We start from the raw sequence: 12,184 nt of genomic DNA, 5'->3' as shown, positions 1-12,184 counted from the left end.
ACTGTCCTGTCTTGAGATCACAAGAGAATGACTGTATCTTATTTCAGTGTCTTGTGACTAATACAGGCTCTGATTGCCGAATTATATCAATACCATTAGCTAGTCCTGCCAAGACCTGTGTTTCTTGCATTTACTTCTTAACTATATGGTGTCTGCAAGGAAGATTGTAAATTCTCTGTGGCCAACACAGTGTTTCACCCAGAAGATAATGAAACAGGTCTCATGCACAGCCAAGAGGAGACATCTGAGCCAGCTAACATACCAGGAACAATTTACTGGCGCCAGTGCAGCGCTGCAGCTGGGCTAGAAGAACCTGCTTCAAAGCAGGATGATGGAGCCTGTAAAGACGGAACCCAGCCTGTTTCTGGTGTCCAATCTGGCCTTGCAACCTTTTGGTACTACTGCGTTGTGCTGTAGCACCGTCCCCTCGATTCTTGCTGTGGCATCTCCAGCAGCTGCGGTGATCGCTGGTATAGAAGACCGCTGGTGACGTGCATCTTCTTTAAATGCCTGGCACTGCTTCCCCTTCACGCAGAGCACCTTTTTCGGAGAAATCCTCGTTGAGGGATTGGCATTCATTCTGAACTCATTGCCAGCTTATTGACAGGGAAGTCAGTAGCTGAGCTGATAATAGCAACGACCAGTCTTGACAGTTTTCAGGCATTTAAATAAAAATCCCGATTGTAAACAGGATTACAGTGGAAGCCACTGTGAGAGGATTAACTATGGGATCCCCCACAATGCCCTTGTGAGTTACAGATGAATTGTTTGTGTGAACTCTTCTGTTTGCTTTATACTTTAAAGATACTTCAACAAAACGTGCATCTTTGGAATAAATTTGGTGCTGCTCTGATCTCATGATCTCTTCAGTTCTTCCATGGTAAAAATTGTCCCAAACAGATGTCTACAACTGGGGAAAGAAGAAGTACTGTAACAAGTAAAATATGTTTCCTAAGGAAAGCTAGCCTACTTTCACGAAAGGATCCTAGTAGAAGATAACACAGCAGAAGCAGAAACTAGACTTTGGCTAAGTGTGAATATTCAGTGGTTTTCCACATTGCTTTGGGGAGCACGGCAGCGAAGCAATGGGGATGCCATGGCTGGGTACGGCCTGAGTACGCCACTGGAAGCCATACGGCTGCCTGCTGAGTCAACATCACTAAGGCACTGGGGTGAAATGTCATGGGCTTGAGTGCTAAAATAGCCTGGCTAATTTGTGCTCCTCTCTTTTCATCTTTCGTGCTTCATAACACACCCTGATCAACGAGGCACAGCTTAAGCCTATGTCTTAAAAACTGTAAGTTGTGGAGGTCTAATCCAGTGACCAGAACAGTGAACCGGAGCCAGGTTTCCTCGGTTCTGGTCTTCGCTCTGCCACTGATTCACTCATCCTAAGCGCTCTCTTATAACGTCCACGCAGTTTTCTTTCTTCATCTTTAAAATTGAAGGAATGATCCCGTCTCAGAGGATTACTAAATCTTAAAAATTCAAGACAGCATTTCCAAAGCCAACTTAAAGATTTGGGTGTTTGATTCCTGTTTAATTTTAATAGGAAAAGAGTGTACAAATATTTAAGCAGTTTTGACAATTTTGGTCATAACATTGGGAAGTATTTTGATGTTTCGTTTGAGAAATGTTAAATGGTCTCCCAGAAATGTTAATATTACGTTGCCATCACTACCAAAGGCAGTAACTGGTATATAACTAACGTGTTGCTCTTTGTTCTGCTGCAGCACCGTCGATGCCGGAATACGACACGGACTCCCCCCTGAATGAGACCGACACCACCATCACCGTTATGCTGAAGCCGGCTCAGTCCCGGGGAGCACCTGTCAGGTAGGTGTTTTGTCTTTTCTTTTCACAGTTCTCCCCTCTCCTTCCTCCCCAGGCTTCCCTCACGCCTCTCTCATTCTCCTCTGATAATGTAGCTGCTGAAAGCGAGCGCTGACTAAAGGGCCAGCTCTGCTGTTGATTCTGCCTTTCATAGTCTCCTTTTATAAACACCTCAACCTACTTGCCTCCCGCTGTTAACCTCCGGGAGGGATTACTGATAGCATTGCGCGGGGTTATTACCCTTTCAGCATCGCTTCAGATGCCTCTGCAGCACCGGAGTTTCTGAACGCGCAGCTGTGTCCTGTTACGCCGTCAACTGAGCATCGCCATGCAAAGGTGGAGGAGGCGTCAGGCCTCCATCTCTTCCATGACGGACAAGGTCTTTTTTGTAACTATCCTATAAACATCCAAACTGTCTTCAATGCTTGCACAGGCGTTTGTTCAGATTCTGGATTTAACTGCGCTCCTCACATCTTCGTGTTATAATCCAGCTGTGGCTCCTGGCCTGGTTGCAGAGTGATCTAGTTCAGAAAAGATGAACTCAGGTTTAAGTGAGGCTTTGGCAGTTGTGGGCAAGCAGTTTCCGCTCCCAGAGTAGAAGATTTAGGAGCAAGGAGCTGCACAGACACGCCTGGAATAGAGCAAGGACCTTGCAGAAAACATTTATGATTGTCCCCGAGCTGGGTCCTGTTCTTAGTGATGAGATGCAGTGACGGACTTAGTGATGGACATCTTAGCGATGGACTGCAGGTCACACCCTGACTGTGGAAGCCCGTCTTAGAGAGCTCTGCGCTTCATTGCTCTCTTCTGTCTGGATGAATTTGTACACAGTGAAAGGCACCAGCCCAGAGGAACAAACTTCCCTTCTGCGCCGGCACTGCCTTATCTGGCGCCGGCAGAAGTGCCGGTTGGTCATTCATCCTGCTGGCTCCTCAGCTGAGACCGTGAATTAAAATCGCTTATGGTCAAAATGCTGGATCCTGCTTTGCAGAAGAGGTGTCCGGAGCCTGTAGGCTCTTCAGGCTTTGACCTCCAGTTTTCATGAGAGATGTCTGATTTTTTTTCCTATGGGTGGTATTTTAAAAACCCATAGTCCCTTCTTTCAAAAGTGACTTGGGTTTCCATGCCCCACTGACAGGCTCTCAGTGCATTTGAAGGATGTCCCACTAAGTATTCAGGAGCAAATTGTAAACTACTGGATTTAGTGAGATATCCTGTATCAATCGGTGGTCCAACCCATGTCACAGCTTTCCCCCAAATTGCATTGACACTTTCGAGCAAAAAATCTGCTCTTTAAGACTTAGCACCATCCCTTTTCTAGTTTTTCTGAGTAATATATTTTAAAGTTTCTCTTTCAATCTCTGGTACTCCATATGAGTGAATTTAGGAGCCTATTTTCTGAGTCCTTTAGGGATGTTTTTCTGCTGGAAAAGAGCAGTAAAATCACACAGCTCTGTTTTGTTTTATTTCTTTATGTGGGGGAACATTCCTGTATCTCGTTTTACCACCTGCTGTCTAAAGAGTGTTGCTATTTTGTCTTTTTATTGAAAAGTCTTGTGATTTTTCTTGAAGACAATTTACTATACTTCAACTGCATTCAGTGAATAATGTCGTTTCCAGCAAATGCATCTGTTATAAAAAAATTTGGTAGAGATTTTTTAATAAATTTTCATTTTGATTTCTTTAATTGCATTGTAGTCTATTATGCACATATTTGCAGAGTGTGCAATATTTACCTGCCGTGTCTAAGTGATAAGATTACTTCCTGTAATGAGCCCGTTCCGTTGACTTAGACACATGTATGAAAACCAGAATGGATGGGAGTGGAGGGAGGGGGTCTTGGGGAGAATTTTAGCTTTTTATTAACCATGACAGCCTCAGAATGTGCGAATACCTTTCTCTGTATAATCATACAGACTGTTCTTAGTCGAGCCTCAACAAATCCAGTTATTTCAACCTTAGATTTTCCCAGCGTCTTTCCTTTTCTTTCGGTCTGTTCTGCACGCTCTCCAATTTGTGCAAATCCTCTCAAAATACCATATCCAAAAGCCGGCAGCACTCCCTCGGAGGCCTCAACAGCACCCAGCAGATCAGAAGAACAGCATACTGCGAACTGCTTGTGACACTTAACGCACAAGAAGGAGGTGTTTCTCCCCCCTCAGCGTTCTTTTCGTATTCAAGCTGAGATCCAATATATTTGCTTTGTTATTGTCAGGTTGGTTTTTCTACCTTTTGCTTGCGTGTGTTTTATTTGTCCTTCACAAGTATAATATTTCTCATTCACCTCTATTAAATATGATAAAATTGATTTTCAAAATGCTTTAAAATTCTGATACAATGACTTAAATGGCTTAGAGCCCCTCTTAGCTTGATGCCATCTTCTGTTCAGTTACCCAAGGCACTAGTGAAAACACAGATTTGAGGCAGATGCCTGACAAACCTTCGCGCGCAGCCGCGAGCCGGTGCCGAGGTCCCAGAGGGGACCCTGCATGCTGCAGCGCGCTGGTAGGATGCCTCTTCTCCTGGCCTCCCTCCTAGACGTGAGCATGCTTTCCTCCATCCCTTCCATTTCGCACGCTGACCTTTCGTATCCCAGCCTGCCTGAGATGGTTCGGAAAAGGTACTTGAAAGTAGTCTGAAATAGATTTTCCTCACACCTTCTTATAAAACCTCTGATATTGAAGTCTTTCACTATGCAGGAATAGGTTGACCGCTCATCTCTTCAACCTGACAATTCTCCAGGCAGACGGGGTCTGCTCTGCAGTGCCCTGGGTTTTTATTAGAGTCCTTCTGAACAGTGAAGCTGAAAAAACCTGACTATACAGTAATTATTCTTAATATTTCCTCTTCCATAGTGGGGATAGTGAGTTGGAGTGTGTGGGGCGCGTAATTGTGAACTAGGATCTATATATAAGATTGTTATGTGACTTTGTGTCATTTCATTCTGCCGCAGGCTGAGCAGCATACAGATGGAGTCTGGTCTGCAGGATCATTTTTAGAGTAATACTGTAGGATATTTCAAATAAGATTCATTTTATTTCCATTCATCTGAAATGCAGGTACACCAAATCCAAAGTCACTTTCAACATTAAGACATTTCTGATGTTCCTCAGTGCTCATGATAAATATCTTAAATGAGGTTGTTTATAAAACTAATGATCATGAACTCGGCATTGTTAACGATCTATAGATAACAGTGAAGACACTTCCATGTGAACTAATAGAAATAATATAAACTTAGATATTCTTTCATCTGTTTTTGTCCTGTTGCCAAAAGAAAGCTGAAACATCAGCAGGCATAAATATTCTCCCTTGTGGCACAGGCGTTTCATTCTTGCCTTTATTTTCCATGGTATAACCTGCAGAGCTTGACTCCGCGTTGCCCTTTAAAAATAACTTTTAGGTGTTCTTATATCAATCTAAAGCCCGTGAATGGTGCTGTGATTGATTTGCTGAAGACTGACATTCATCTATAATAGATTCAGAAGAGGAAAAGAAGAATGCAAGTGTTCCCAATCTTCACTTCTCAACTCTTTCCTGAAAATCTCCAGTGTGATTTTGAGGATATTTCTGCCTTTGAATCAGTTATTGTCAGGAGGGCTGAGTCAGTCCTTCATAGATTATTCACATATGACATCTTTAGACCTCTATTTGAGAATTTATATCCCATTCACTGCTTGAAAATACCACCGTGAGGGATTTTTATCTACATGACATGTCCACTGGGCTGTTTTCTTGTGTGTTGGATACTTGAAAGTCCATCTGGTTTATTAACATGCGGTTGGTTCTATCAATCTACCTATACTACTGTTATGGAGAAAATCAAATTTCCAGAGCGTGTATTGGTTTTGAGGATTTCAGAGTTTAGATAAACGCTCCCCTTAGGTGTGATTGCCTTGTCGATATGCTGCTCTGTGTATTGGAACTGTAGGACACTGTAGAAGGACGTTAGAGAAGAGTCTGCAATTATTTTTTGGAGTTGCAGACAACGGAGACCTTTTTTTGTTGGAAAAAGATGGATTTAATCTCCCTGCAATTCTCTGAGGTGTATCAGTAAATAATCTGTGTTGTTCTTTTGTGTGTCTGCCAGCACATAGGTACAGGACGGTCTTTAGGCACCTGACCCTGTACCGTGGTAAAGAACAATATTATTAGCACACAGGCACTCAATCTTTGCACTTGCCTTTATGCAAATATATGTTTTTTGGGGGGAAGTTATATATATTTTTAAATATATATATAAAATATATCTGCAGTGTAAGTAGCATGTGTAAGTGATCCTGGAGAAATATAGTTAGGTAAGAGTCATTTATTGTGTATGCATGCCATGCTTGGATACTTGATGGTGTATCACGCTTTGATGGTGATGAAGGATGGGTTATTTTATTAATGTACATCTTAAAGGAAATAAATCTAAATAGGAGAACAGGAGCTTAAATATTTTAAATTTATTTAGAAGTACTGAGCAAAGGTGAAACAAATATTTTCACATGAACAGCAAGCCAGTAGGAGAGATAATTAATGTGTACCAAGCCCCATGTTACTCTTGAGTATTATCATCTGATTCTTGGTCTCCCAAGCATGAAATAAAGGAAATATTTTTGGTGTACGTGATGCTAAACAAATTAAGAGAAAACAGTTCTAGTGTTATTTAACAGAACACTTAAGAATAGTGTTTTTTCTGGGTTTATGGTCAAGTTTTTCTCCAAGCAAACAATGGCGTATGAAGTCTGTGTACTTAGGTATTCCTACGTATAGTAACAAATGGAAATTTCCTTTGACGATGGGGAGCGATATTGCTTCCGTTTTATGTTGGAGAACTCAGACTTTGGCGTGATAAAACCTGCCTTCCATTTCAGTCTGCTACAAAGTAGAAATTAAGAATCTCTGGAGCCATAGGCTATAACTTTAATCTCCAGATCATTCTTTCTTTTCTTGTGATTTCAGGCATCATCTGTTCATCCTGAGCTTACCTTTCCTGTATCCCTCTCGCTAGCACCCTTATTTTGATTTTGTTTTTAACGCACAGTAATTCTTTCCATCCTTACGAAGGGGCGGTTTGCAAGCCTAGTGACCTTGATTCCGTGGCGGAGGAGGAATGAGACAAGCAGCTATAAACTTGCAAAATTTGCTGTGGGTTTTTGTTTGTTTTCTAGATGGTGGCTTTGGTGTCTAGATCTCCACTGCTATAGTGAGAGCAATGCTGTTCAGCTCGCTGCTTTGCAGCTTCTTCGTGGCATTGCATGAGCTTGCCTCAGGCATTTATGTTGATAATTAATTCATTAATGCCAAGAAAGGGTGGCAATTTCTTGTTCTTAAAACTCCCACGCAGCGTACCTTGTGCTTGAAAATAAAGACTGGAGTCAAGGATCAGTGAAACAATGAAAAAAGGTTCTGATGTTGAAAGCTATGGGGAGCATAACAAATTATCATGCCCTTGGTAATTCTCAAAGTTCAGTTGCCTTGATAGGCATGTTATAAATACCTGGGAAATGAAACTCCTGCCCTGCTTTTTCTAAACTCGTATTCAAATGTATGCACCACGTGACTTGGTTGATTGAATACAGGGCAAACAGTCATCACATTAGATCTTTTAATTTTGTAGTATCTAATGAGGAATGAGATTATTAATCTAGGCTTCTGATATTATAAGCCTAATTATCTGTATTAATTAACATCTCCTATAATATACCTTAGGGATATTGTTCTGAAATCATTCAAGCCGGGTTTCTCCTGCATGGCATTCTGCCTTTCATTGAGGCAAGAGTTAGAAGGTAAATGAGCAAGTTTCTTTCCTCTTAAAGATAAAACAGATCTGCTTTTTCTTTAACTGCGTGTGAATGTGAGAGAGAGAGAAATGAGGATTTGGGTAACGGCAGCTGCGTGGATGAGCATGATGTTTATGATACCAAAAAGGAACAGAATAGAGTTGCATTTTTATAATAAGCATTTGCAGGCTTGACCTCATCAGTGTGTCTGAACCCTGGTGAGCCGACCAGAGCTGGAGTCGTTGAATGGTGGGGTTAGATCGTACAGGATGACTTCAAATGGGACTTGAAGTTATCCTAGATCTTAGAAGTGCTTTGCCTACTGTATCAGCAGATACAGGGATGCTTCAGGATGCAAAGCGACATCTTGAAGTATCAGGAAGGAATATTTAGTCTTTTATGTCGCATGGCATAATTAGTTGAATTGAAGTTTTTTAGTTCCTCCTGAAGCCAGGTGTTGGCCCTAAAAATTGAAGATAAGGGGCATTTTGTGTCAATTGTCTCATCTGGTGCAGGAAATGCGTTTTCTTACTGGATCAGCATATTGTTCATCTGAGAATACTGTCCCTTAACAGGTCATAAAACTGCCTTTGCCCATTTATCAGCCGGCAGAAACACCGCCGTTCTCTGAGCCCGGGTGACCTGCCGTGTCTTACTGACGGTTCCACAGAGAGCTTTGGCAGTAGACAGAAATGGAAGAGGGAAGCCATAAAATTTGCATATATTTAAATGATAATATTTTAACAATCAAATTACACATAGACACAATTCTTTTGTGTCAAGCAGCATTTTATTAGCTCTACAGTGAAGCTTTTGCTAACAATTTTTAGTTTTATGAGGGCCTGCGGATACTGAGAGTGGGGGAATGAATGTTTTTGCATAAATCTTTTATGCTGTCCACGTAAACTGTCAGATTAAATTCCAGCAATCAAAAGGTTAATGAAGTCTGAACTTTAAGCTGAGAATCACAAATTGATGGCCATTTTCTCACATCAAGCTGTCAACCGGTAGAAAATGCCCATGGTTGCCAGTTTGAAGGTTTCTTTTTCCAAGACATTTCTTTTCTTCACGGCTCTCAGAGCCAATATGCCCCTTCCTTGTTATCACAGGATAAAAGGATGATAGCAAACTGTGTAAAAGATTTTAAAAATTAGAAACTCAGAATTTCTTGAGGCATGCTGCCCAGGGTCCTTCTGCCTGCGAGAGCCCTCGGATCAGGCCCTTCCATGGGCTGAACGGAGCCTGACCACAGGTACTCAGGGTCGGAGCAGCCCACGGGAAGGAGCTCGGCTCTTTTGGCGGACCACGGCGGGTGATTTACCTAATCGAAGCAGCTCCTTGACGTTCTTCAAGTGAGATGGGATGAGTCTGGGCATGAGTCCCTGGCGAGTGTCCACCCCTCAGAAGCAGCGCATGAGGTTTATCCGGCCAACAGCCCCTCTCCAGGAGTGAGGAAGATGAGTTCGGAGGGCAAGTGAGCTCTTTTCTGTCACATGTGGCAGGCGATGTTTACGCTAGCAGGTGCCCCTCAATGCGTCTGTAATAACAGAAAAACGCAATAAAAGGGAAGATGAGTAAGCTCTGCTTTGCTGTTGCAGACTAAGGCATTTCAGGATTTAATTATACTACAGGTATATAAATTCCGGAAACATGTTAATGCTCCCGTGATTAAAATTATAGAGGGCCTAATTGAAAAAGCATAAACCGAATTGAAGAATTCCTAATTATAGTTTGCTTTGAGGTGTTAATTTCCTCCATAATGAATGCATAATTTCTTGGAACTCGAAAAGGGGGTTGCTGCACGAGTGCGTGGGCTGCAGATGGAATGAAGGGATTATCATAAATGCAGCCAGACAATTCAGAAGAATAAACCTCTGCAGCCATGATGCTTTTCTGCCTCTCTATAATTTCAGTTCTCCTTGCACAGCGCTTTTTCCAAAGCAAAAGGCAGAGCCGGGAGATGGGGAGGGATTTGCTTACTGTGCAAAAGGAAGGGGAAATGGGACTGGTTTAAATAAAAGTAGTCATGGTGCAAAAGAGGAAAGCGAGAAGAGGCAGAGAACGCAGTATTTTTGGTGGAAAGGTCAAACAGCAAAACAGAAGAGGAGGCAAAGCTGATGTCCCTTGGCGCCCACCTTGACAGATCCCTAAGTAGCTGCAGGAGCTGATGTTGATGCAGGATGATTATTTTTTCCTGCCAAAGGGTACACCCTATATTTTGTGTTTTCTCTTGCATCAAAAACGTGTTTCGCTTTGAAGAGAGTTGGTGAAGTACAGGATTATCAGATGCGAACTCCCAATGCTTGAATCTGCCCCGTTCCTGCTATGGTGGAGGTAAAAGTTGTTTACAGATAATTACAGAGCAGCAGAGAACTGATGCAGAGAAGGCCTTGCCCTTGAGACTTTCCTTCTCCTCTTTCTCCAGCCTCAATTTCCCTTTGTTCCAGGGCAGGACATGTTATATTGAAGGTACCACTTAAGACCTCTCGTGGTGCCAGAAGCATGATCTCTTTGCACTTTCTGAAAAGCACAAAGTGTCCAGAAAAGGCAGAAGGAATCTGGCTGATATTCTTGCATCTTCAGGCACTGAAAATCTCTATTATCCTTACCCAGGAGAGCTCATCTTCTCTGTTGTACATTGATGACATAACTGTGAAGAGGCTCTTACCTGGCCATATGGGCCTTGTCTAGTAATGAAGTTTCTCCTGAGGTTAGAAGCGGTGCGGGTTCCTCCTATTTGTCTTGTGTTTTTCTTAGCCTTTTAGTTTAAAAAAACACCAACCAAACACACACAAAACCAACAAAAATATTTTTCTAGTGTTCTCTCTTAAAAAAGACATCAGATTCATGTGGGTGAGTTTTCCCTCCGCGATCTGGTAGCTCTGGTTGTGTCAAAGGGACAGAAAGCTTTGAAATCCAAACTAGATTATTTCTGCATCCAAATGGACGTAATTTCATGGAAGCCATTGGAAATACCCAAATTAATTCTGACTGAGAATGTATGCAAATATACCCATCCCTTGTCCAAGCCCGTGCTATTATGAAGGAGGTGGCAGAAGGTAGTGGCCAGTCCCAGTAAGGATGTGCCGTAGTCTCTCCTCGCCCTGCAGCTCGCTCAAGATCCACTTTGGCTCTTATTGTCCTTGAAACTTCTTTCTGGTCTTAAACCAGTGATCGCTGAGGACGGCGACAGGCCCTCAGTCAGTGATGCCTGTTTAATGCTAAGCGACACTAACAAAAAAGGGGTTGTTTTTTTGTGTGTAGATCAAACAGATGGCAGGTGGCTCAGGAGGGAAAAAACACCTCCAAAGCCACTAACATTAGCTGCTGTTGCAGCGAAAGCCGTATCTGTCTGCACTCATTATCTTTAATCTGCCAGCACAAAATAACATTGAACTGGAGAGATAGGGACTGGGCCCGTTCCACTGGGGAACAGCAGCTATTATGTCTAATCTGTGTTGCACGCCAGGTCAGGCTTATGGAGATGGTTGAGATAATGGAACACAGAGCTTTGAAATGCCCTCTGGTTCTTTTTCTTTTTTTTTTTTTTTCCTTTCTTTTTTAAATTTTTATTTCCAAGAAGATTAAACTGAGAGAATTTTAAAGCATTTAAAAGAACGATGCATATATAATACGAGTAAATAGATGCAGGAGCGGTGTTCTGGTGGTCTGGGGATGGAAAGGAGGCAATATTGTGAGCATGGATAGCATCTTTTATTAGACCAAATGATACAGCTGGGGAAAAAGGCCTTTTAAGCACACAAATCCTTCTTTTTGGGCAGTAAATACTGACTGTCAATATAGTTGGTTTTTTGACAATGACTCACTTTTAGGGCACATTGCCACCTTTCTGTTTGCTGTGCGCAGACGCTACGGCGATGATTAGGCTCGCTCAGAAGTGAATGGGAATAACTGTATTTTTATATTTCTTTCAATACCTGTCCTTCCTTGGAAAGACATGGTCATTAGTCACTCATAGAAGCGTGAGTGGAACATTATGAGGTCGGAAGCGCTATTTTTAATATATGTGTTTATGTATAGATACACACGTATGTGCGCGCACACACATGGGTGTTTGGATATGTGCACACGTGCACAGCTGTTCATTTAAACCACCATTACACCCTTGGCACAACATCGCTACTGGCGTTCACGGAAGGTTGACAAGCTGTTGTGTCTTTTGGTGGTGCAGATTTAAGAAAGAGGGGGTCTCCAGAACACCTCTCTTTCCCAGCGCTGTCTGCTCCTCCCTTATCTCTGCAGGTCACATCTCAAAGGATGCCCAGAAGTAGCATTATTTTATTGTTTGTTTTGCCTTTTTGAAAGATTTTATAGGATTAGCGTGTGTTCAGGCTGGAAGCTCCAGACTCCATTAGACAGGAGACATTGGCTGGTGGGTGGAAGCAGGAATATTGGGCAAGAATGTGGGGATTTGTTTACGTGCAACTGATACTGTGTGGTCCCGGGTAAGTCACTCATTGCGCTTTCTCCGTGCCACTGTTTAAACATCTGCAATGGTGGGTTAATTATCTGTTGCGCCTCACAAGTCTGTCAGGATAAAAGTCTAGCGACCTAGGGTCTGA

The 12,184-nt window shown here is 42.5% G+C and overlaps 1 protein-coding gene across 27 annotated transcripts in view; it reads left to right on the top strand.

Annotated features, from left to right (window-relative positions):
- The window catches only part of PTPRT (protein tyrosine phosphatase receptor type T), a 461,815-nt gene that overhangs the window by 344,487 nt on the left and 105,144 nt on the right, over positions 1 to 12,184 (top strand). For all 27 annotated transcript variants that reach the window (XM_074605564.1, XM_074605565.1, XM_074605563.1 and 24 more), the window contains exon 11: positions 1,734 to 1,836. In XM_074605564.1, the coding sequence (XP_074461665.1) occupies positions 1,734 to 1,836 (103 nt within the window). The remainder of the gene's footprint in view (positions 1 to 1,733; positions 1,837 to 12,184) is intronic.

Source organism: Larus michahellis, chromosome 12, assembly GCF_964199755.1.
Source record: "Larus michahellis chromosome 12, bLarMic1.1, whole genome shotgun sequence".
Lineage (NCBI taxonomy): Eukaryota > Metazoa > Chordata > Aves > Charadriiformes > Laridae > Larus > Larus michahellis.
Note: the sequence above shows the minus strand (reverse complement) of the source record. Positions and strands in the feature narration are given on the sequence as shown.